Raw genomic sequence first — 25,662 nt, forward strand, 5'->3', positions numbered from 1 at the left:
TGATTTTAAGAGAATGGATGTGATTGTTGTTCCACAGTCACCACGGTCCCTCCTGTGCCGCCAGTGAAGCCCCTGAAGTTCCCTCACTTCCTCCCTGCAGACCCCCACAGCTTCTCCACCTCAGTAGCTTCATCTCCTGAGCTGGTTCAGTATCCGGATTCAGAGGCAACGTCAGGATGGACTGAACGGCTGCAGCCGAGCCCCACGCACCTGAGGTCCCCCAGCCCGCTGCAGTGGGAAGAACCGAATTCACCAAACTTTATGACAGACAACGGCTTCGTTGAGAGACTGAGGAGAGAGGTGGAAGGAGGGAGACAGCAGGTGGAGGCGGGAGGACGGAGAGGACTGGACAGAAGCTCCTACCATCACGCCATCGCGGCCTTAGAAAATACCAGTGAGGAAGAGGAGGAGGATGGAGGGCGGGAGGAAGAGGACGAGCAGAAAGACAAAAGCAGGGACCAAGAGAGGTGCGGTTTCCAGCGGCCGGTCATGGAGACAGAGTCCGCATTCAAACCGGCAGAGTTCGGTTCCCGACTTCTGCCGCAGGAAAACAAACCTCTGGAGATGGTGGTTCTGAAGAGAGCGAAGGAGCTGCTGCTCAGCCACAATCACCACAGTATAGCCAGACACCTGCTGATGGCCGACTGCCAGGTAAGGCACGCATCACCTGTCAGTCTCACCTAATGCCAGGTCTTCAATAACCGTGTCTCTCCGAAGACACTATGCTCCATGGTTGTTGTTTTTAAATGAATGAAAAGAAAAGACATTTCCGGTGTCAACATAACATATGAGAGCAAACTTTTGAGAAAGATAAACTCTAAGACCCCAGGTGTAAGTTTTAAACACACACACACAATCCTTAGATTTCTTTTTGTATTCTGAAAATTATTAGGTAATTAATAATTAAATAAATGAGTATTATGACATTTTTAATGTGGATAATTGAGTTTAAAACGCAGTTTCAGACGTGCAGCTTCCTGTCTTTGCACCTACAGTGTTCTGCCCGGGGTCTTTATATCAAAAGGCAGAATTTTTGAGGTAGACACTGAAGTCAATTTGAGTGTATGAAAAATGGAAACGATATGATCCACAAACACATTTTTCATAAGGATCTCTTGTATTTGTCAGGACAAAAATATCACCCATATAAAATCAAAATGGCAGCTTTTTTTATTTTTCAGTCAAACTCACAACAGATGCAGATGCTGAGCAGAACTAATGGCAACACATATGATATAAAGGGGGGGGGGTCATGCTACTAGCAAGGTGTCTTTAGAAAGGGTCCATCAGTTGACCGGTGGTGTCCATAATACTTTACAGACCTGGTCTAAACCGCAACAAACTGTGTTGCAGGGTTAGAAAAACCGCTTTGGGTTATGCTGGTCTGTATTTGGTGATAATGCAGTTAAAAATGTTGGTAATCACTAATGAATAATCGTGGATTTCTCACATTACAACAAACCAACTCTGCAGAAAAGAGAAGGCCTTCAAATGTTAAAGCCGACAAGATCTGATGACAGAGTGTGATTGAAAAACGGCTTCAACAGCCACTTGTTAAGCTTTTTCTTTTCTTTTTTTTGGACCTTCAGGTGGCAAGAATACTCGGAGTGACTCCAGAGCTTAAAGGTCAGATGGGCGTGTCCTCCGGTCTGGAGTTGGTGACGCTGCCACATGGTCGGCAGCTGAGACTGGACCTCATGGAAAGGTACGCACACACACACACACACACACACACACACACACACACACACACACACACACACACACACACACACACACACACACACACACACACACACACACACACACACACACACACACACACACACACACACACACACACACACACACAGAGCAGCATGAATGTTTCATCACAGATGTAGAATGAACAGATGAATTACAGTTTCTTAGTTTTTTTTTTTATGGGGACAAACATCCTGCAATGAACAATGACGTTTGCTTTTTATTTCCTTCCTTGAGAAAAATTGGATGAGAAATAGACACGAGGGCAAATAGGCAGCCAGTTTTCCCAAAAGTGGAAAAAAAAAAACCTGCTAACGAGCATCAACGAGAAATGTTTCTTTGCTTAATCTGTATACAAATACAACATGTCATTTACGGGTTTCAGACGGAGCCAGATTAGATGGTGGCCCTGGTTTCCAGACTTGATGCTAAACCAAATGCTTTTATCTGTAGCCCCATATTTACTGTTCAGGTCCACACTGTGACATGTGATCAACATTAGTGATAAAACCACTGTTTTAACCAAAGCTGATGCACCAGGCTGCACTAAACTGAAATTTGAGATGATGTCAGTGGTGATTCATAGCTGCTGACTCACTGTCCAGCCTGATAAACACAGAATGGAGCCTGTCCTGTAATGAAAAGAAATCCCCCTGCAGACACTTGTAGTGAAACCAGACACTGGAAGATCAGATTAGAGTCTAAGTCCAACAACACCAGATGTGGACATTGGTGCTGTTGGTGGTCGTGTTGATAAACCTCCTCCTCCATCTTCCAGACACCACACCATGGCGATAGGTGTTGCTGTGGATATTCTGGGATGTACAGGCAGCGTGGAGGAGCGGGCGTCCACGTTAAATCGCATCATCCTCGTGGCGTTGGAGCTGAAGGACAAAGTGGGGGACCTGTTCGCTTTCACCGCCCTGATGAAGGCTCTGGACCTGCCGCAGGTAACACACACAGTCATGTCTCCATCACTTCAGTAGACAAGACAACAGATAGTAAATAGCCTAAAATACATACAGAAAAATTACTATGTCAGAGAATCTGAATGGAAATGTTCTTAGTGACACAACAGCAAAGACACAGAAGGAATTTTCTTTAATGTAAATAGTAACTTCATCTGTGGTGCACTTACAGATCAGTCGTCTGGAGGACACGTGGACGGCTCTGCGGAGGAGCTACACGCAGACGGCCATCAGCTACGAGAAGACGCTCAAACCTTTCTACAAGAATCTGTATGAAGGCACAGGTACAAAACACACAGATCACGTCTCAGTTTTCTCATCACTTTAACATAGAAGGAGGCCACAAGAGTTTCATTAAAAAATTAAGAGAAACTGTAGATAATGGGGGAAAACTTGTAACAGATCAGTCTGTATTATTTTTCTGTTTTTTCTAATAGATGTAGAATCAAAAGTTGCGCGTGGCAACAAATATTTTCGTAGAATGCATGTTTTTGAATCCTGTTGTGGAGACGTGCTGTGGAAGCCCCCTATGATGTGATGCTCGCTCTCCTAACTGATCCGAGAAATTCAACAATGTCTGCTAGTTTATCTGAATCACAGAGTAAGGAGAGGCGGCGCTGGGAAGATGGATTTCGGACTCTAAAGTCTAGACGGCAGAGAGACACAGAGTAGCAGAGCTTTCTGGAGCAGGGCATTTGGTGGATGAGGAGCAAGATCCTCAATTGCTGGTAGAGACCAAAGCAGGAGCTAGAAAAGAGTGAAGAAAGCTGGGGATATATTATTAGTGTGTTTTATTGTGTTAACAGTATCAAACTATTCATTGAGTCCAACATTGTTACAGATGTGCAATGCGAAATAAACAATATCAATATATTAATAAATTGATACATAAAATCCATTTTTGATTACAACCATGCCTTTATGAACTAAATAGAATTTAGTGCATTCATGAATAAATAGATGCATTTGAGCAGCGTATTATGTGACGGTTTCAATTTTAATTTTTTTTACATTAAAAATTTTGTGACAGTGGTTCATTCTGTGCTATTTAAAATCCTGATGACTCGATAGATGTTTAACGCGTATAGTATCGTATTCTTCCGGTGTCCACTCATTCTCCACGAGTGGGTGTTGCCTCCTCTATTCGTACATGAGCTCGGTCGGAGACTCTGTAAAATCCGAGTAATGTCAGGGCCAATAGACTTGGGCGTTTGCGTTCACACATACACCCACCCCCAGAGAAAAGTCTGGAAAATGTCTGAACGGGCTTTAAAGTTCGATAATTCAAACACACCTCCTCCTGCAGCCTCTTCCCCTGCGGTGGTCTGCGTCCCATTGCTGCTGCCTCTCCTCACTTTGATGGAGCGGCCATCAGTCACGCTTGAGGGGGAAGAGCTCTGGGAGACCAGCGACCAGTGTTGCGACATCATGCTGCACCACCTTGAGGCCGCACGTGACGTCGCACACAACACACAGACCTACATGGCCAACGCACAAAAGATCTTGCAAGGTACAAACCCTAAAACCACAGCAGGCTGTAAACAGGCCACACGTTGTAGTAAATTACACAGAAACAGAAGATGTCACTAACAGATGTTTTGTGCACGTAGGGTTTCAGTGCGACGAAGACCTGCTGGAGGTTCTAAAGACAGACTTTCAGCTGCGGCTGCTGTGGGGAAGCCGCGGCGCTTCAGTCAACCAATCAGATCGCTACAACAAGTTCAACCTCATCCTCACTGCGTTGTCACGGAAACTGGAGCCCTTACCTAAAACACAAACCGTAATCTGAGCTAATCTGAGCAACAGCAAACAAACTGACTCACTTTGGCCTCAGCGGAGCAACATGACATCAGGTGGACAAGGAAACAAATCCTTCACATACAGAGTCTGATCCTCAGCTCCAGTCTAGTACCATGAGAAACAATCATGGCCAGTCGTACAGTACAAACCCCATTACAAAGAAAACGCTATTTTGAATTTGATGCCTGCAGCGCATCTCAAAAAAGTTGGAAAAGGGGCAACAAAAGACTAAAAACGTTATATAATGCCTGATGAGACATTTCACAGCTAATGAAGTCAGTAACGTGGTTGAATACAAACAGCACAGCCCAAAGAAGCTGAGTGTTTTAGAAGAAAGGACGAGTAATGTTGCAAAGAAAGTAAGAGATTTAATCATGTGAGAAATGTGTGTACACAAGAAACAAGGCCAGATTAGGAGATGTGGGGATTTTCCCTGACAGACACTTGTTTTCACAACATTCCAGTTAATATATAAAAAAAAAATATGATGTCAGGGTGTTAATATATCTTAATTCCAACCTTAAAACACAGGGTGTGCGCGATTTTACCTTCCATTTCTGTGCCCTTCGATAGGAATCCAGCAGAAAGGTTTGTTTCTTGTGTAACAAGCAGGAAGAACTTTGTTGTATATTAGTGTATCATATACCTGTAATATAAATAGCAAGTCATTCTGTTTGTTATACAGCATGTTCACAGAATTAGAAATGTAAAATCCAAACTTTCTTTGAAAAGGTCTTATTGCCGGCTGGATTTTTAGTGCTACTGCGTAAAGAAGTTACACGTGAACTTGAGACTAAAGCTGTAAATGTCTGTAGCATTAGCAGGTTTTTAAACAGACTGTACATATTTTCCGTAGAAGACTGACTGTAAAAATAAGACAAACTTTAATGTTTATATTATGAACTATTGTGGTAAGATTTAATAAATATGTGGTGTAAGATCTGTGGAGGTCAGAGTTAAAGAGAAATAATGAATGGACTGTATTTTCATGACCAGAGGTGATGCAGTATATACAGATTATTATATTTTCTGTCTAACGTTGGTTATTTTAGAAGCAGAAAGTCATTACTGCCTTATTGTAACTATCAAACTAAAAGTCACTCAGGAGTAGAAAATCAGTTGCTTCAGTAGCACATAAGCTGTTGTTTTTGTTCTTTCTGCATATATAAAACATCACCAAAACAAATCTACATTTCAGTGTTGCTTATTTTATTAGAACAATATCTTGAAAGAACCAAAAAAGAAAAAAAGAAAAACCTGTTCACATAGTGTCCGACAACATTCAAAGTAAAAAGATGTGCACAACAATAATGGAAAAAGCAGTACTGCCATTGGTTATTACAACATATACGTGATAAAAACACAATTTACATGGTTTTGATGTGTTAATATCCTGCAAAAACACTTGTAATTATTAAATGCTGATTTAAAAAAAAAAGATCCTGTAGTTGAACAGCTGGAGCATCAGTGGTGCAAAGTTTCCACAGGAGACGTGATGAGTTATAAAGACTGGAATGTAAAAACAGCTCTGGTGTTTGGTGGATGATAAAAAAGAACATCACACTCACAGTAGCTTGGCAAGTTTGACTACTAATTTTATATTTAGCATCTCAAAGCTAATTATGTATTTTTGCATAATAATCAGAATTACAGCACAGTGGCTAATATAATACACAGCTCACAGTTTTAAAAGGTATATTCATGGTTTAAAAAAAAAATAAAAAATGTTTTAGGATGGAAACGTTAAGTTTGGTCTTTACTCCTGTATATGAAATAAATACGCTGAGTTTGAGATGTCCTGCAGACGGCAACATAAACAGTTATTTAGCAGCAAAATGATTTGACTGTGTTGACTCCATATTTATCCTGTCACCATCTCTGCACACACATTTTTAGTAGTGTGTTGATTTTAGTGGTGAAGCAATTTATCACTTAATTGTGGATCTAAATCAGTGCCAAACATAAAACTGTAAAATGAATATTTCTTGAGTTCTTAAATATTTATTAGCACCAGGAAGACGTCCTATTTGGCTCTCAAAACATGTCATAGGAATTTTTCTTTTTTCTTTAATAATCATAAAATAAGTTGCAGCCTGCTTTAATACAGAAATGAGATTTAGCATTGTGGCTGCCTTACCACTCTAACAAATTTAACACTTTATCACATGGTATCAATTTTTAAAAAGTGGGGGGGAAAAAAGCCCCAAACGCTGGAGATTAAGCTCAATTTAGGAAATCAGCAGCAGCCTCAAGCTTGTCGAAGTATTGTTACGATTTGCCAAATATCAGCTGCTTTTAACTTCTTAAATGTGAAATTAGTTGTGCATCATCATAAACCAAATCTCTTTGGGTTTTAAGAAAGGAACATTTTGTAGGTAACAAAATGTTGAGCAGATTATGAACATAATTACTTCAACAATCACTACAATCATACATGGCATCTGATACATACACTAAAAGAAAAAGCAGTGATCGATAGTGATTTACTTCATCAGAAAAGGCAAAGGACGACAAACTCATTACTTTAATTCATGCCATTTTGCATCCCCAGCACATTAACTCCCATCAATCACTGCAAATGCCCCACATCAAAATCAGCCAATCAAAACAGCTGCGGCTCCATACGAGCTCTCAAAACATGTGGGCATTTACACCAGACAAGGAGCGAGTAACTCAAAGCCCAGGAAACGTTTAATGCGATGGGTTTTTAGTCTCAGCCATATTGGGACTATTGAAATTATTTCTCCCCCTGCGTTTTTTTTACTTTAATCTATCACTGGTCCCTCAAACATTTAATACACATTTGCTGAAATACCCCTTTAAATTCCAATGCCAATGAATTAAATATAGAAAATGTGGAGTAGAGTAGGTCAAGTAACAACATTTGCAGCTTCATTCTATTCATCTCACAACTTCAGTGAAGAAACAAGTTAGGACTAAGGCGACGCCAGCTGTTCAGATTAGCCTTAATGTGAGAAGACTGGTTAGTTACAGTCTTAAACTGAAGCCCAATTTCTGTGACGTTCTTAGTCTAATAAAGAAATACAGTTAGGGATTTAAAAAAAAAACCTAGATGAAGCCAAAGAATTAAATAACTTTTTAAATGATAAAAATGCAAAAAAACGTCTAAAGCAATCAGAGTATAAAAACCATTCAATGAGAAAATGCCAAGAGCAGTTTTCGTTTTTTGCTTCTACACAGTGGTCATTCATCAAGTGTCCATCGTCTCTCAGCAGACAACACAGACATTCATTCATTCACTCATTCATTTAATTAGATTCAAATGCTGTAGATCTTCAGGGCAAAGTGCATCGGTTCAATTCAAACCTTGTTGTCTGGCTCCAAGTGTCAACCACACAAACCTAAGAACAATCACCAGGGAAACGCATTCAGCATGAGATAACAGATGTTCATATGTACAAATTATTTAACGGTTAAAAAAAAAAAAAAATCACTAACATCACGCATGTAACGGATGCAAACTTTTAAGAACACAGAAAACCAAACACGTAAAAAGTGACGTGTTTGGTTTTCCATGTGATGCACACGTCGGCACATGCGTGCGTGGCGTCACATTCACAAATACAACAGGTTAAAATGGGGTAAACTTGTCATGGGCACAGGGCCCCAGGTGGTCGATGGGAGACGCATCCAGAAATGTGTACGGGGGAGAAAAAAAAATGCTCCACAATAAAACAAAGTGACAAAAGTTTTAAGGCAGAGTCCGACTGCAACAAACACCGGAGCTCCTCCGTTTGGTCTTCAGAAAAGTAGCCCAGTCCAGCTTGAGCTGAGCGGTGGTTTGGTGAAAGAAGGCTGTCGTCTAGTGGTCGACTGGTGGAATTACAACCCGGGGGGGAGGAAGGAAAAAAGACATTCGAAGGAGGAGAGATACAGAGAGATCCTGCTGTGACCCGATAGTCCTGCTATCTGCCTAATGAGAGGCTCTGATTTTAACCAGCTGTTTGGGAAACATTAACAGACATAAATAATAAAATCATAGTCACGCATGCAAAAAGTTCATTACAACAACATGACGTTACTGCATTCAAAAATCCAACAGCCAATGCTGTGCACACACACAAAGTTGCTGTTAAAGTCGGGGAGGAAACACTGGATCATGTTTGGGAGACAACAACGACACGTTAACATATGAACATGCGGCTGAATGAGGGTGAGGGCAGGCATGAGGAGCAGAGTGGCTCAGGCAGGCAGTCAGACATCACCAGTAGAACACAGACGATGACAAGGGAGCTGAATCAGTGCACTGCTAATGTTAGTGACAGCTGTGAGCAAAGCTCACGACACACCCTGATATTCTGAGTTTGAAATGAGCGGGTTTACCCTCACGAGGAGCTGGACTTAGTTTGAGGGAGAAGGGTTCATGATGTCAGTCTGATATAGAATATGAGTGGCACAATATTGATGTACTTTATGGCAGGGGACAATTTGAGATCTCACTAAAAAGATCAAAGCAGAGACGCCATTTTATTCTAAATTTAAAAGGTTAATTACTGGCGTTGAAATCACTGGTACGAAACGTTCTGATCACAAGGTTCACTCACACGGCCACATTAATGGCTCCTTCAGCGGAGGAAATTGCTGCGATATCATGTCAACACCCCGGCCGAATAAATGGACCTTGGGATGAGAACGCAATTTCATTTAAGCAACAATAAAGACACGCTTTCATGGTAGCCACTTAAAAAAGATTCACAGAAAACCTTCCCCTAAAGACACTGTCCAGCACCTGCAGAGGTCACCAGTTGATACCAGGCAGGGCCTCCCCCTGGTAAAGCTCTCAGGGAGTTGGAGATTTGCTCCTGCCGTTTGTTTTAGAAGGATAAAGTTCCACGGAATCCGAGAGGAAAAGCTGCTGCTTAGTCCGTGACAAAACAAAGATCTGTTGCTTTCACAGAACTTCTTCCACTTTAGGCCCTTACAGACTGGAAAGTGACAATTTGCTGCATGTGGTCATTTTTAAGTAAAACCTGCTGTATAAACACATTCAGTGGTCAGTTTATTAGGTCGACCCATCTGAGACTGACGCAGCAATAAATCCTACTGTCATGAAAATGTAACAAAACGGATGCATTACAGTTTCAGGAAAATTTGGTCAATTAAAAAACAAAACAAAACAAAAAAACGGCCGTAGCTTTCAATGGAATTCCGTTGTCTTTCCGCTTTGCTTGTTGCTCGTTACGTTTGGCTGCTGTGGCACATTTAACATGCTGAATTAATGTTGCATGGCAAAAGAAATGGCAGTTCTGGTTTGACAACGTCCAAGAAGACGACCCAAAACGTAACTGCCATCCTATTCATCTGTGACAGTTAAGCCCAGTTGCCTGCAGTCACAGTTGAAATACAAAGACTTAGTTCTTTTTTAGTCTACGCACCTCGAAAGAACTCGCAACTGAGGCTGCTCACTTCCCAGTCTGTAAGGTCTTTTCAGTTTCATTCTCTGCTGCTTTTAAGACGAATGTCATTCTGTGGGTACAACTAGGATCCTACTCAGATGTTAAGATTAAATATCTTGTTGCCTGGCTATAGCTCGGGGATCACCTCCTCTACCTTCTAACCCTTCCTCCTTCCTCCATTAACCCGCTAAATGCTCTGCAGATCATAGACGTGTGAGCATGCAGACATGCAAACCTGCCCCCCAGCCCACTTCATCTTTATCTCTCTCCGTCTCTCTCTTCCCCCTTGTTACTTTCTTTCTCAGTCATCACCCCCCGCCACCAATAATCAGCAATCACCATGACCCCTCCACCAGCCAATCAAATCGCCTGGCCACCCTGCAGCCCTCAGGAACCTGCAGTCACATAGAGAGAGAAAGTTACTAAAACACAATAAGACACATACTGTGCAGCCAATCATCCACAGAAAACATCAAACTTAGAAGCTTAAAAGGTCTGTTGCCATTAACACACAGTTAATGAGAATCTTTTCCGTAGTTGTCAAGACACATTACTCATGTATAATTAAAATTATGTTGGCAGTGAATGTGACAGCATGTCAATCCAACTAAAACCAAATCGTAACCAAATATCCAACGTAATCTCTGTGTCTACATGCTGCTGCATCTTTGTTCGTACCACGTGTAAAACATCTACACTAAAGCTTTATGTGTTCAGAGAAACTTCAGTGAGAATTATGAACTGAAACCATTTCCAAAATCAAAACTGTAAGAAATAAGTCAGCAGGTGGCACATTTTCACTTCAAGGTATTGTTTCAGAGGTTTCTCGAGTTGGTACAGTTAAAGAATCGGGCTGGTGATATTTTATCATGTTGCTGTTGTTAACTAAATCCACAGGTGGGAAAAAAAAGAAAAACAAAACAAAACAAAAAAAAAGTAAAAATTGATCCTGTCGTCGGATCGTTTGTACATTCACAGTATGATGTACTTCATTCCTCTGTGTGCTCCATGTGCAAAAACTGGAACAAAATAAAAATAAAACCCCGTACTGCTACTGTGCTTAGTGGAGCGTGACCTCAAAAATAGTTGGATGATTAAAGGGATGAAAAAAAAAACACATCATTGCTGTTAATGTGAATTTCTTTTAGGAACAACTGCTGCCATTAGTACACAAGTTGTCTCTTCAAAAAGGTCACCATTTAATTTTAGAGGGATTCCACAGAATAACATCAGCCTCATCCATTTAAATTCCTAGCTCTGCAATATGTCCAAGTTTAATTGGCTATTTACAGTAAGATGCTTTATGAAATAGTGATTGTAGAATTCCTTTACTTTGTGACAAACCTCTGTGAATGTATTTTGATATTTAGTTAGAGGACACAGAAAACCTAAGGAACAACACACACACACACACACACACACAGTCAATCAGAAAGAAACAAAAACAGATGAAACATCATTTGCTTGAAATCATGTTGAAGCATGACTAGAAATTTAAACTTTTAAGAAGAAATATATTTAAATGAATGGATAAAAACAAATGTGAACTGGTTCTAATATATTACATAAAACAATCTTAAACAGTTTGATCGATAACAAGTGGTTGAGCCGCGACAAAGGGCTCAAAACAGCAGTGAAGACACAAACACAGAAAGGCCTCAAACTATATACATATCCAAAAGGTTTTTCCTATTTGTCTTTGTGCTGAGACACCAGCTCCACAGACGTGAGACGAGGAGAAAGATGAGTGATGAATGAACAGACAAAGTAAAGATGTGGCATGAGAAGGAGAACAGAGACACGAACGGACGTCCATGCGGGTGTTCGGATGCTGCCTTTTCCCCTTCGTAGTGTTATGTCGATGAACAGGAAGTACAGAGGTTATGAGACAGATGGAGGACAGACGACAGGTTCAGATGTAGGTGACAGCACCTTTGCAGTTTTTCTCCATGGTGATTTCTACGTAGGAGGTGGGCACATAGCCCTCCTCTCCACTCTGTTTCCTCGCCCTTGTCCAGCCGTCGCCTTTATCCTCCTCGATGATGTACAACACCTGAAGGCAACATGGAAAGAGAAGGGGATTATTTCGGTTAAACACACTCATTTGTCTCTTACCGAAAGTTATACATCAAGACCCAGAATACGTTCATATCTGCACCAGTCTGAGGTTTACATGGGTGGGTGACCACCAGCTTCCCTACCAGCTCCTCCAAAGTTGTACTTCAGTTAGCTGCCTTGTAAACATAGTTTAATGGCAGTGGAACAGCTGCTTATTTAGAACCAACAGATGAATTAACAACATGAATTCTTTCGGTGTCCTTTATTTATGTTTACCGAGAAATGAGAATAAATAAAATAATGGAGCTTAAAAATGACCCATTACCTCGTCTTCTGTGATCACCAGCGTGCCCTCGTTCTGACCTAAAAAAAAAATATATAAATAAAAATCAAACAAACCGCAGTGAGATTGGACGTGTAGCACCACTTTATTGCACCAATTTTTCAGATATGGCCGTGCAGGCTGCTGAAGCGTTATGGGCTTAGTGTCTTGCTCAAGGGAATTTCAACAGGTGATCAGGATTGAGCTGCCAACACTGTGACTAAGGGACCAGCCATTCTACTTCCTGAGCCACAGTTTGTGGATCTTGTTATCATGCTCTCGTGCAAATACTTGTAATGCCTCAAAGCGCATTGGGAACCTCATACATTAAAAAAAATATAACACTCACCTTTATGAACTACTGCACATAATGATTTCAAACTGTGCTTTCCAATGACATACAATAACACCTGATGGTCACACTCAACGATGGTAGAATGTCCAACAGCACTTAGATCGTTGTAATCGGAGGTAAAAAGATGCGAGATCCATCATGTTAGATTTGTAGCTGTAGCATCATCATCATTTGTTTCTATGCCAATTTGGCCACCTGCCTAGTTAGCTTAGAAAAATCCCATAACTTTAGCATTTCCTTCAAAAAGGAGGAATAATGGCTTTTGTCTTTACCGTCAAAGGAGTACAGCGCTTTGCAGTGTCCGATGACGGGCAGCGGGTCATCGTCATCAAACTCATCGTCAAACTCATGAGGGTCAGCATTGGGCTGTCCGGGCTGCGGAGGATTGGTGCGGTGACGGGGTGTGTTGTGCTCCTGATTGGTGTCGTCTGTGTAACTGCCCTCAGGGCTGATGGGAAACAGGCAGCAGCAGTGAGCTTTGTGTGGCGTGATTAACACATGACACTGACCGTACAGACAGAAAATCATTCCCAGAAAACAACTGTATGTTGGCGGGAAGATTAGTGGTGATTCCGAGTTCAGAGATGCACTTCATAAATTAACTAGTTTCATATTCTTATAGATAGTTTTCTTCCATTTTTAATATAAAGTCCATTTAAATTTGTAATGATTAAATATCTGCAATAAACCTACAAATGTACTTAAAAAATAAAACAACTTTCTAGAAAATGGAGAAAATAATCATTTCTATGAAAGTTGGTAGGAAATTAAACCGTAGCAAAATATTTAGTTGTTCAGCAGTTTCACACATTCCGAAGCCAATAAAGTAAAAATATTTTGCCGAGTCTCCTTCCGGTAAATGTAGCCGCCTGACTGAGGTCCTTCCAACAGCTTCCCCACATTTACCGGATGGTAAAATAATTGCTATGAAACACTTTCAACATTTTCACCTCTCTCTCCCTTGAGGAGTGTGTTGGTGGTTGTCAGCGCTGTGTCTTCTGTCACCTCTGGAGCTCTGCTTTCCCTCCACCTCGGACAACCAAGTCTGTCAAGCAAGAGAGGGCAGACTTTATAATATTGCAGCAGTATGTGCAAAGTGAGCCGCTCATCGTCCTTAATGAATGTTAACACAGTTGACCTGGACTTGATACCAGAATCACCACCTCTTTGATTTCTAATTTGTTTTGGGCTCCAGTTCCCTCCATTTCCTTGAGACCTTTCCCTTCTTTACCTCGTTTTTGTGGATTTCTGAGCGCAGCTTCTCCATGTTACAAATGGTCTCTGATATTTTGGGCTGCAGACTGCTGGGGTCTCCCATCTGAGGATTCTTTTCGTACACGTCCTTCATTTTGTTCAGGGCATCTCTGATGAAAACGCAAACATGTACGAGAGTTGATACAGTGCAGGGTGTAACTATTACCGTTAGCTGATGATTATTTCCTTGATTTCATGTTTTTTTTTATTCCGTCAAATGTAAAGCAATCAAAACTGCAGACCACTGATGTGATGTGTCAACTTTGCTTGTTTGTCTTTTGCAACAAAGAAAACCCTCAAATGCTCATATTTGACTTGTTAAAGCAAGAGAATGGCTTGAAAAATGACAAACTTTGAGCAACTAATGAATCGATTCAGTTTTTTTGCAGCTTCTCTCAATTCATTGCGCTTTTTATGCAACAATATTTGAAAAAAAAAAAATAGGGTTTTCATAATTGTCAAGCAAATCACTGATCACCACTGCATCATACAGTAGTACGAGGCTCCTAAATCTAAATCTAAAGCCCGAGCATGCAGAGTAAGCTAGTGCTAGCATGCTTCTCTCCACTATGCTCTGCAAAGCTCTTCAGGTATTAGTCCTTATGACAATAAATGGAAATCTATGAAATCAAGCTGAAATCAATTAAATCCCATAGTTCTATGACTCTGGTTGATGGTTGTGGTGGTTAAGACTTACTGGCAAGTATCTCACCTCTGATCCATCTCTTTCTGCAGCTCTTTGCTTAGTTCATCAATCCTGTGCTGCAGCCTCTTCCTCCTCTGCTCGGGGGGCAAGTGACTGTAATCCTCCAGAGATGGTGCCTGGTGATTACAAACATTATCTTCACCTATTTAAGCAACTTTATGTCACTTAATACCAACTGAAGTCAGTTATGTGGGAGAATTTCCCACAGAAAATGTGATGGAATAAAAATTTCTATAGTATATACGGTTTCATTTTGTGGCACAGAGACAATAATTATATTTATTTTCTTTAGGCTCATTGAACACAGCTGCTGTTCTTCAGTCTTCTTTGTGTTACTTGTAAAATACACTTTTCAGAAATGGGACGAACCGTATGAATATCGGTCATTGTGGAACCATTTTTTTCTGTTTAGATGGTTCATTAAGGCGCCACTGACAGAAATGCCTCTTTGAAGAACCATCTTCTAAATGGCTCTTTGTGGAAACAAAAATGGACGATCTATGGCATCAGTCTCAAGAAGCACTTTTGGTTCTTGTTAGCGCTGTGAAGTCCTACACTGTGTCCTACACTACAGGAAGTCCTACACTGCACAGTCCTACACTGTGTCCAACACTACAGGAAGTCCTACACTGCACAGTCCTACACTGTGTCCAACACTACAGGAAGTCCTACACTGCACAGTCCTACACTGTCCTACACTACAGGAAGTCCTACACTGTGAAAATGCATGACTAGTCTGCGCTCGGTCACTTACCATCTTTACTGACCACTGATGCATTAAGAATTACAGTAAACAGAGACAAACATGGGATGCTGGTTAGTTGTCAGTATGTCACACACAGATCACCGACAAGCTAATTAGTCAGCCTGAAAACTCGTTAGAGCAGTATGGGCTCCATTAGCTCAGTTTATTAAATAATATGTTCCATATTTATTATTGTTTATTATTATTTATTATTGTCTTATTGTTCAGCGTTTTATAATGTGAACATAATGATGATCTGATGAATATTTATACTAGCCTCCTCCTGGTGTGCACGGATTCACTTAGATTTTGTTTCCTGATTTGATCAGCACCCACATCTATTCAGGTGAAGTGAAGCCTCCACAGGTGGAGTTTATGTTTCTTAGAAGTAACACAACATTGAATAACTGAAAATAATGTTATGTTTGTTTTTTGATTGGTTGATTACAGAACATTTCTACAGGAAAAGTCACTAATAATAAACATCTGAGCCGATAAATGTGTTCATCTACATATTCTCACGTACGAACTTGCACTTGGCAGAAATGTCTGAGTGTGTAACCCTTTGTTTATATTGTGAAGCCACATCCACTACACGATTCACTTCACTGCTGCTGATTGACACATGGTGGCTCACAAAAGAAACCAAACAATGCCTCCACAACAGCACTGAAGCAGTAGGAGACTGGAGGTTAGCAAACAAGGAGGAAGCACAACGGGATTTAAAAGCAAAAGCTGCAAACGAGGATTATTTTCACCATAACCATTTGTTTGTCCCACAGCCTCCAAAGTCCACATCTCAAACATTCTAAGTCAATTTGCTATCATACATCATAAATAGCAGTAAATCAACAAACTTTGCAGGCGGAAATAGTTTTGCAAAGTTTTACAGATTTCCATGTAAATGGCAAAGACTTTAAAATGATTATTAGGCTCTAGGGACTTTATTTACAAGAATGGCACGTTTATCCGACTCATTTCCTTTGGCCAATTCTCCTACTTTCCCTTTTGGGAGCAGTTTTCTATAAGCAGTGATAAATATTTCAGCGATAAAAACCGGCTGTTCATCCATCTGCTTCTGACATAATAAACCAGACTGAGCAGTGTCCAATCGAAGATGGTCCTAACAAAACTGACAGGAGTGTTGGGTGAGCACTGAGGCTGGGTGTTATTTACAAGTGTATGAAAGCAGAAAGATCTGCTTCACAACACACACGGCAAACTCAGGAGATCAACATCAGAGAAACACACTTGATAATGGGAAAACATTTTCAAGTAAATTTCCCTATAACACTGCAAACATGATGCCAAAACCTCCTCCAAACACATACGTCATCGATCACCAAGGATCCTCCATCCGGTGATTGGTGCAAAAATCTGTCTCAAATAGAGACACAGAACCACACAAAAGCAAAAAGAGGAGGAAAGGTGAGAAAAAAGGGAGACAACAGAAAAGAGGAGGAATGAGTAAGAGAAACAAACAGTGTCTGCAAGCTCCAATTAAGACTTAAGACTAAGGTATAACACATATTTGAAGAATGACATTTTTTATATAAATATTAAAAATAAAAGAATAAAAAAAAATACACTAAATTTAAGACACTATAAGTGATAATAGGAGGAGCTGCAGACACCATTTAAAAAGCTACACAACAAATATAAAAAAAAACAAAAACAAAAACACACCACACAAACAAAACAATATCCCATCCACCAGTTTCAATAAAAAAAAACTACATCCTGTCTCACCCCTCTCCTCAGGCCCCTCAAATTCTGGGGGATTCTGGGCACTGTAGTTTTTATCTCAGAGAGACAGTGGCTCACCAGGTCAGAGCCGAGTCGGGATGAAGGAAATAGACGCAAGGTGGAATGGAGATGGGAGGTGGAGCAGGAGGAAGGCGGTGGAGGAGGGGACGCAGAGGGGGACTGGTAGGGTAGCAGGAAGAGGGGACAACAAAACCACAGGTCAGAATGACACTGAAAACATGTTGCATCATTGTTGCTGATGGTGGTTTTTAGCTCCGTGTCCAACTGAGTTTTTTTAGTTTCTGGTTGTCTATGAAAAATATTATCAGTATTTTGGAACACAACAAATTAGTGAACGCAAAGTTTATGGGAGCTTTACACTGTACAGTACAATCAGGGAGGTGTCCACCTAGTCCCACATTGTATCCACATTTTGAGCATTCTATGGGAGTTGTCACCTATTTTGAATTTTGAAACGTCTTTAAAAGTACAGAATTCATCAAAAACCCTGAAAACCTATTTTCTCAAGCGACATGTTTTGGCAATGAAAGGACACTTCATAAAGACATTTTGTTTTTGTTTTTTTCCTCTTTAAGATTTGAATTAGAAGGGGGCTCAACTGGAAAAAAACACTATAGCAAATATCTTAATACACAAATCTGGATTCAACAGCTGACTGACCAGGTCAGTCCTGATTAATTTGATAAAGCGAATTATTGATTGTTAAACATAACAATCAAAGAAATTCACACATAGTGTGCGACGCACCTGAAAATGTAGGTCATTGTGTGTTAAACAATTAACCTGGCCCATACACAGTACACAAATACACACCCTACCACCACACTGCTTCCTGCATGATTAGACAGCTGATGACGCAACACAAACCAACAGTAGACTGTTTATGATTAACCATTATGTTCTTTATGGAGTGGGACGAAGTGCAACAAGTGTGTGTGTGTGTGTGAAAAATGTTTTGACCGTGTTCTTCAGCGAAGAATACAAGTAAAAAGCGTGAAGGCCTTGGGGGAATTTAACAGTGTCTGCAATTGTGCACATTACTTTCCAGAACAGACCATAGAAAACAGGGATGATAACATTGAAATGACTGTAAGACATTTCACTAATAAAAGCTATGATGTTTAGATGCAGGGGGAGGATTTATGACTGGATGCAGCTGCAGCACTAAGCGTTAGCCTGGAAAGGAGTAAATACCAGGGCTTGGAATTAAAAAGGTACTTGAAGAGGGAAATGCCAACCAGCAAAGACCCAGGTCAGTCCTTCGTGTCTTCTTAGTCAAAATGCATTATTTATACAGTTATATAGGCCTGTGATCATTAATGATGAGGTATGCACCCATGTAAAAATCAATATCAAAAATTTACAATAAATAATAAATTGCAGCCATCTTTTAAATGTTAATTAATAGCCTGTCACTAAAGTTTTCCTTCTTGTCCATTTACACGGACATCCGGTGCAGATATCCATAAAAAAATAAAATAAAATAAAAACTTAAATACTTGCTTGGCTGCTACATTAGATGGATATGAAACATTGATTTGTGGCTACAATGAGTTTATTTGACTTCACATACCTTTGGCTTCTTCCCAAACAGCCACAGTTTGTTCTTGGTTCTGCTCATAGCGTGTCTTGGGTCAGAGCGGGGCCCTGGGCCCACGTCTCTTTCTCTGTCTCCTTTGGGTGTGTTGCTGATGGTGCCGTCGGAACCCGTTCTGCTCAAATTCTGACTAAAGTCCTCAAAGGGGAAGTCGCCTGGAGGCTCAAAGCCGGACTTGAATGACTCCACAACAATGTGCGAATCCTGTGAGGGAAAGACAGAGGGACAGGCGAGACAGGGGGGAGAGTAGGAGATGCCAAAGAAGTCAAAATTAGTTCTATCACCCCCCAGTTCGTTTCCCTTGGTTCATTCTTGCCCACGCTTTGCTACCAACCTTTCGTTCATCGACAGCTTTGGCAGCAGAAACCATTCCTTCTAGACATTTGGACACGATGGGAATGACTTTCAGCTCCACCTCAGCGAAGCTCCGGTACGTCTCTCCAAGCTTCACTGTCCGACGCTCATCCATAGCCTGTAGATTCTGCGACACAGAACAAAGAACGTGGTGTAAACACCGGCGACAGGCCAAATGCCGCAGTGCTTACACCGACAATTTCCCTGGGCTTTTAGGAGGTTAGCAACTGGTCACCAATAGCAGATCCTTTCCCTGGACAATGCTGATACCCACTTAACTTAAAAAACTGCATATTAACACAGTCCTGCGTGCCGGCTTTAAAAGGTTTCAGGAGGTTTGTAAATGTTAAGAAGATTTAGTGTCTAAAAGAAATTTAAAGTCCATGCTTTTTCTCTGTGGACCCTGCGCTGAGACTAGTTCAAATTAAAAGGTGCAGTATTATTATTTAGCTACAGTTGCTACAGGTTTGCTTTACCTTGAAGATGTGTGGTATAGCAGTGTTGAAATGTTTCCATTGTTCTGCGTTGAAGTTCTGTAGTTGAGCAGCGTACTCGTTCTTACTCTCGTCTGCCATGTGAGTCCGCAGGTAGTACTGCGCTTTGGCCTAAACATTTACATCAGGGCAAACATTTGATTTTCATTAGCGGATTCCTCAGCAGCCACACGTCTGCCACACAGCACAAACAGGACACAACTCTGGCCATTCTAGCCTGGAGCGTTAATTAATCAAAGTGGCACAGAAACCTAAGAACAAAAGAAAAGGTTTGCTTAAAAATGCCACTGTAAAATTGTGGATTTGGTGTCTTTAAACACTTTATTTGCTTTAAACATATAACTTTTTCCACTATGCCTAATTCTACAGCACGTGTGTTGGAAAAAAAGAGCTGCAGCTTAATTTAATACACAGTACTTAAACATTACGCAAAACGAGGCACTATGTATGAAGGTAGCAAGATGAAGTTACTGTAGTTTTGCTTTAAAATTACTGCACTAAACAAAAGGTCAATGACTTAGTCAAGCATTAAAAACATAATAGAGGATTTCTCATTTTAATGACACCCTCTTTGGTCATCTGCTTCCTGCAGAATGAGTCATCATGCCAAGACGAGTTCAATTTATCAACCCAGCTTAGAGATGAACAGATGATCTTCAGCAGTCATTTCGCAGGTGGGGAGTTTATTACCTTCTCCACCTCTGATTTGGTGGCATTGATGTCGTTATCTAACCGCTCATAGGTCAGCTGGGATTTCTCTGCTTCCTTACACTCTCTCTCAAACTTCCTCTTGCTCTAAAAATAGGAACAGAGAAGAAGAAAGACGCCACAGTGTTAAAAGCACAAGCAAAAAAACGCTGCGTGTCTCCATTACCAGTCATTTTTAAAGAGTTCTGAGGAAATAAAACTAGAAAAATGTTTGAATAAGGAGGTAAGAGAGCAAAAAGAGGGAGGTTAATCAGAGAGAGAGAGAGAGAGATAGCTCACTTCCTGCCAAGCCATCTGGGTTACATTAGTAGTGAAGGAAACACAGAATAACTGAGACATTACAGTCCAGTCACTAGGTAGTCACTATAAAAGTCATGCAGACCACACAATCAAACACGTTTAATCAGATGTCCTGCAGAAAAGCAGGCTATAGGCCAAAACGTGTATTATTTAGAAATATTACAAACTTAACTCAGAAATTACTTAGAAAATGTAACTAAATGACCTTAAATGTGAACAAAGAGAATCTCTCTCTGGAGCCTTCAAGGAGCCAAAAACAAGGATGTGAAGGACCAAATGTGGCGCATGGGCCTTGACTTGCTTTAATTTGGGAGGGGCAGTTTTACCCTCTCTGGACTGTGTGTGTGTGTGTGTGTGTGTGTGTGTGTGTGTTTTCTGGTTCTGGCCCCTGCAGACTGGAAAGTTTGCCAGGAAGAATGTTCTAATATTATACTTTATATTAATTTGGGCAATTTAGTACAGGTGCATATTATGCCAATTTCTGACGTAAAACGATATAAAAGTACCATAAATGCCATCTTTGGTTCTGTACAAAATACTGGTGTATGTCAGCTTCCCTATTTGTCCTACAGTTACCTTTAACATGTCTTGCATTCCTAATCCAAGAAATTATGAAATGAGTGCAGCTGGCTGACCCCAACACACAATATTTACAATAAGCTCCTCCTTCCCTCTTCCTCACTTACGTTGTCCATCTGTTTCCAGCAATGATCCAAATACTGCTGCGCCTTCCTGCCCTCCTGTAGATGCTGCTCAGTTATACACATACACAGACATAAACACACACAAACAAGACACAAAAACACATGTAAATGTATAAAACATTCATATGTACATACACGAAAACTCTTGGTTTTACAGTTACAATACCGATCCACTGAAAGGGAAAGTACTGAGGCCAAAGCCACAGATTTACCGGGGTGCAGTGATTAAAGCAGTAAGATAACAAACTGACACTTCACTGCGCCGTTTAGTTACATTTACATTTCATATGTAGTTAGGAGATATCACCCAAAGTGCCTCCATGACAATAGAGCAAAAAACATCTGCTCATGCAATATTGTTCAAAGGTTTTGAAAAAACAAGCAAGAAGGTTAAAGGATAAACTTCTACTTAAAAAGCTATATATTTTTAGTTTCCTCTGGTATATTTTTTAGTTTCCCCGGCACTGCACAGCTGGGGAGGGAGAAGGACGGCTGGCGGGTTCAGTGCTTTGCTAAAAAGCTACTCAACTCCCATAACAAATCCACACATCCCTGGAACTTTTCTACAATTTTTATTTACAGGTGCTCTATATGTATAACTTTCATCATCAACACGGCAGACACGCAAACCCAAGAACAGCAACAGCAGCATGTACATCATAGTCTTATATTATGTTATGTATTGCAGCATAAGACAAAAAGAGGGTGCTGTTCTTCCAAAGCATATACATATCCGGCAGATGGTGGAGGCAAGTAAATGACAGATGGGCAACATGTTCATCCCCATGAATAAAACCAAACAGAAAACCAGTGCACATTTAGTGACACAGGATACCGTGGGCAGGCAGCAACATCTGTACCAGGCAGGAAGCAACAGCTTTCCTGGGGAACGTGATGCACTACATGTGTCACTACTACTCAACAAAATTAAGTGAAGATTGGATTAGTAACTTTTGTGTACTCACATGCTTCCTCTCAGCTTTAAGGTCTTGGCTGTACCTCATCAGTTCTCCATACACCTTGTGAGTGATCTCCTCTGCTACTACCTCCCTCTGACCAGCGTAGTCGCTGAGTTCATTCAGTATGGAGAAGAACGACAAACACGATGTGAACCTGCGGAATAGAAATGCAAAAAAAAAGAAAAAAAACATGCTACAGATCATTTATTACAACATGGTTTTCCACTGGTCTGCCACAGCAGTAGGGGAGGGGGAAAAAACAAATATAGAAAAGTAATAATTCACTTCAATTCAAGATTCCAAAAATGAATATTTCAACACTGATAAGTTTATTATTTTATCAGAAGTTTATCATCAGAACAGAAGCTGCACATTATTCTCTAAAAAGAAAAATTTACTCACAATGACAGTTTGCAAGTTTCATATCTACTCAATTGCTGTTGTTTGACCTGCATTTGATCTTTGAATGTTTAGTTATTCCCGTGTGCAAAAATTTTTTTTCCCCTAAAACAAATAAACTCTTAAACCTGTACATTTGCACACAGACTGGTGGAACCACATCAAACCTGCTGTCAAACACTACAAGACAAAAAACAGACGGGCCTTTTCTTTCATCGGGTAAAAATGACAAAATAAAAACAAATACAATGACTCTTCTCACCTTGGCTCATCATCTTTGGAGCGTTTTGGACAGTATTTCTTCACCAAGTTCCTGAAAAGAAAAGAAAGACAGCGCCAGACAGAGGTCAGAGCTACTGTCTGATATTTTAAGCCGGGTAGAAAGAAAGGTGAAAAACAAGAGACTGGCACACACAGACCCCCACCACAAACAGAAAGACAGGGGATCCATGTATTATTAAAGATGAACCAAAGATTTAAACATCAAAGTCTCTGCTTGTCTGTTTCCTTAGGCTCTGACAATAGACAGTGGCAGAGCAGCAGGTTAATGATTTAACTGCAGGGCAGAGGAATGTATGTATGTAAAAATGGTGTGTGTGTGTGTGTGTGTGTGTGTGTGTGTGTGTGTGTGTGTGTGTGTGTGTGTGTGTGTGTGTGTGCTCTGAAGGAGTTTCCCCTCCTTAGAAATCACACACCAGCAACTACTGGGAATCTACTGGTTTCATGCTGGAACCCATAAATCTTAGTAAATGAACTTATATCCAACAGACTTCTCTTGTAAAATTAGTCATGGAAAATGAGAAAACATCCTGCCCAGAAACTACTGAACATGTGCACATCATAATGATGATGAAAGGATAAATCATGCAGCCCTATACGGTGCATCCACATAGTCACAGCACTTAACTTTTTCCACATTTTGGTACATTAGAGTCTTATTCCAAAATGGGTTAAATTCATTATTTCTCTCACAATTCTTCAAACAATACCCCACAATGACAATGTGAATGAAGTTTGTTTGAGATCTCTGCAAATTTATTAAAGAAATAAATAAAAAAAATGTATACTTTGTTGAAGCACCTTTAGCACCAATTACAGTCTCAAGTCTTTTTGAGTATGATGCTAAAAGCTCGGCACCTATTTTGGGCAGTTCCTCCCATTCTTCTTTGCAGTACCTCTCAAGCTCCATCAGGTTGGATGGGGAGCATCGGTGCACAGCTATTTTCAGATCTCTGCAGAGATGTTCAATCGGGTTCAAGTCTGAGGTCTGGCTGGGTCACTCAAGGACATTCACAGAATTGTCCCGGCTGCCCTGCTCCAGGAAGAGACCTGGTGGTTCCAAACGCCTTCCATTTACAGATGATGGAGGCCACTGTGCTCATTGGGACCTTCAATGCTACAGAACAGAACCCACCCTTCCCCAGATCTGTGCCTCAATACAATCCTGTCTTGGAAGGTTACAGACAAGTCCTTTGACTTCATGGCTTGGTTTGTCCTCTGACATGCACTGTTAACTGTGGGACCTTATATAGACAGGTGTCTGCTTTTTCTAAATCATCTACAATCAACTGAAGTTCCCACAGGTGGACTCCAATCAAGTCTTAGAAACATCTTAAGAATGATCAGTGGAAACAGGGTGGACCAGAGCTCAATTTTGAGCATCATGGCAAAGGCCATTAATACTTATGTACATGTGTTTTGTTTTGTTTTTTATTTATAAATTAGCAAAAATGTCAAACAAACTTATTTCAAGTTGTCATTTTGGGGCATTGTTTGTAGAATTCTGAGGGGAATAATTGAGAGTTCTTAATCCATTCTGTAATAAGGCTGTAACTTAAATGTGGAAAAATTTAAGAGCAGTGAATACTTGATGGATGCACTGTAAGTAATCCAAATTATCACCACAGGAAAATGTAGCAGATCTGTAGAGGAGATGTTGTAGGCAAATATTTCAGGACCACTGAGAAAATGCTAAACACCCCATAATGAAAACTCAGTATTTAGTAACCCTCTGTTTAGGCAGATGCAGGCATCTCCGGCACGTTATGTTCTCAGATAAGGACTTTGAATTAAGGAATTTCATTTCACATTATCCATATTTTTAGGCCATATTGCCGCATGGTAACGATATTTGACTGACTGCATGCAATTTGGATTTAGTATTTGCTGTTATTTGGTGGAATCTATTCCATCTTCTTTACAGCATGTGCAAACTTCCACGTCTCACTTAAAACTCACAAAGCCATAGCAGCATATTAAACCGCAGCCTGCAGTTGGCTGGTTACTGACTTACTGGGGTGAATAAAGTCTATGACACCCCGTTAAAGTCCTGTCAGTAATATCCGACTCTGTAATCACCACATCCTAAGCATAGTTAGTGGCACTTTAAAAGACAAGTTATTGTGCAGTCTGATCAGGTTCTCTCTCCACAGACATTGTACAGAACTTTGTATGTCACCAGAACACTATACCAAAGATGTAAAGGTAACATTATAGGAAGCCAGTGGTGCTGGCTGTTTTCCCTTCCGTCTGTTGTCGTGTATGCATGTGTGTACCGTAGCTGCTTGGCGTAGTTTTGCTCGATGTCGAGTCTCTCCTTGACAAACTTTGCATAGCGCTCCAGAAAGTCGATCCCCCACTGTGTGTGTTTGTCCAGATTCTCAAACTGGTCCTGAAAATGGAAGAGGGAGGAAAAATTAAACATGGAGGCAAGACACAAACAGAATAGCACGGTTTTATTCACGTCTGGATCAGAAAACTAAAAAAACGACAACGACAAAAAAAGGCTCTGCAGACAGTGAGAATGAACAAATAAAAAGTTTAATGGCGCTAGTTTCTGACACACAGGGTAAAAAGTTAGAGTCACATGACTCTCCAGTCTGCCTAAATATAACTGAAAATCTATTCAGGCAAATAAAATACATGTCCTCCTGCCAGTTTTTCATATCCGCTGGATGGACAAACACACATGCGCTCTCTCTCACACACACACACAAGAAAGCAGATTTAATC

At 40.6% G+C, this 25,662-nt stretch overlaps 2 protein-coding genes across 8 annotated transcripts in view; one reads left to right on the forward strand and one right to left on the reverse strand.

Moving 5' to 3' along the window:
- The window catches only part of bcar3 (BCAR3 adaptor protein, NSP family member), a 52,591-nt gene extending 46,823 nt beyond the window's left edge, over positions 1–5,768 (forward strand). For all 3 annotated transcript variants that reach the window (XM_067512889.1, XM_067512890.1, XM_067512891.1), the window contains 6 exons: positions 38–651; positions 1,590–1,705; positions 2,522–2,693; positions 2,884–2,995; positions 4,018–4,221; positions 4,322–5,768. In XM_067512889.1, coding sequence (XP_067368990.1) covers positions 38–651; positions 1,590–1,705; positions 2,522–2,693; positions 2,884–2,995; positions 4,018–4,221; positions 4,322–4,500 — 1,397 coding nt within the window. In that variant the 3' untranslated portion in view covers positions 4,501–5,768. The remainder of the gene's footprint in view (positions 1–37; positions 652–1,589; positions 1,706–2,521; positions 2,694–2,883; positions 2,996–4,017; positions 4,222–4,321) is intronic.
- Positions 5,769–5,942: 174 nt separating this feature from the next.
- The window catches only part of fnbp1l (formin binding protein 1-like), a 38,657-nt gene continuing 18,937 nt past the window's right edge, over positions 5,943–25,662 (reverse strand). Inside the window, exons 2-17 of one of the 5 annotated variants that reach the window (XM_067512894.1) lie at positions 25,206–25,321; positions 22,913–22,963; positions 22,258–22,405; positions 21,275–21,337; positions 20,271–20,375; positions 19,563–19,691; positions 19,067–19,213; positions 18,709–18,936; positions 17,118–17,294; positions 14,630–14,739; positions 13,895–14,027; positions 13,614–13,708; positions 12,936–13,111; positions 12,312–12,349; positions 11,861–11,981; positions 5,943–10,323 (exon numbers count right to left, since the gene is read on the reverse strand). In XM_067512894.1, the coding sequence (XP_067368995.1) occupies positions 10,316–10,323; positions 11,861–11,981; positions 12,312–12,349; positions 12,936–13,111; positions 13,614–13,708; positions 13,895–14,027; positions 14,630–14,739; positions 17,118–17,294; positions 18,709–18,936; positions 19,067–19,213; positions 19,563–19,691; positions 20,271–20,375; positions 21,275–21,337; positions 22,258–22,405; positions 22,913–22,963; positions 25,206–25,321 (1,845 nt within the window). In that variant the 3' untranslated portion in view covers positions 5,943–10,315. Of the gene's footprint in view, positions 10,324–11,421; positions 11,982–12,311; positions 12,350–12,935; positions 13,112–13,613; positions 13,709–13,894; positions 14,028–14,629; positions 14,740–17,117; positions 17,295–18,708; positions 18,937–19,066; positions 19,214–19,562; positions 19,692–20,270; positions 20,376–21,274; positions 21,338–22,257; positions 22,406–22,912; positions 22,964–25,205; positions 25,322–25,662 lie in introns of those variants that run through there. The other 4 variants (XM_067512895.1, XM_067512893.1, XM_067512896.1 and 1 more) reach the window with 4 other exon arrangements.

The sequence above is a fragment of the Channa argus genome, chromosome 8 (assembly GCF_033026475.1).
Source record: "Channa argus isolate prfri chromosome 8, Channa argus male v1.0, whole genome shotgun sequence".
In the NCBI taxonomy this organism is placed as follows: domain Eukaryota; kingdom Metazoa; phylum Chordata; class Actinopteri; order Anabantiformes; family Channidae; genus Channa; species Channa argus.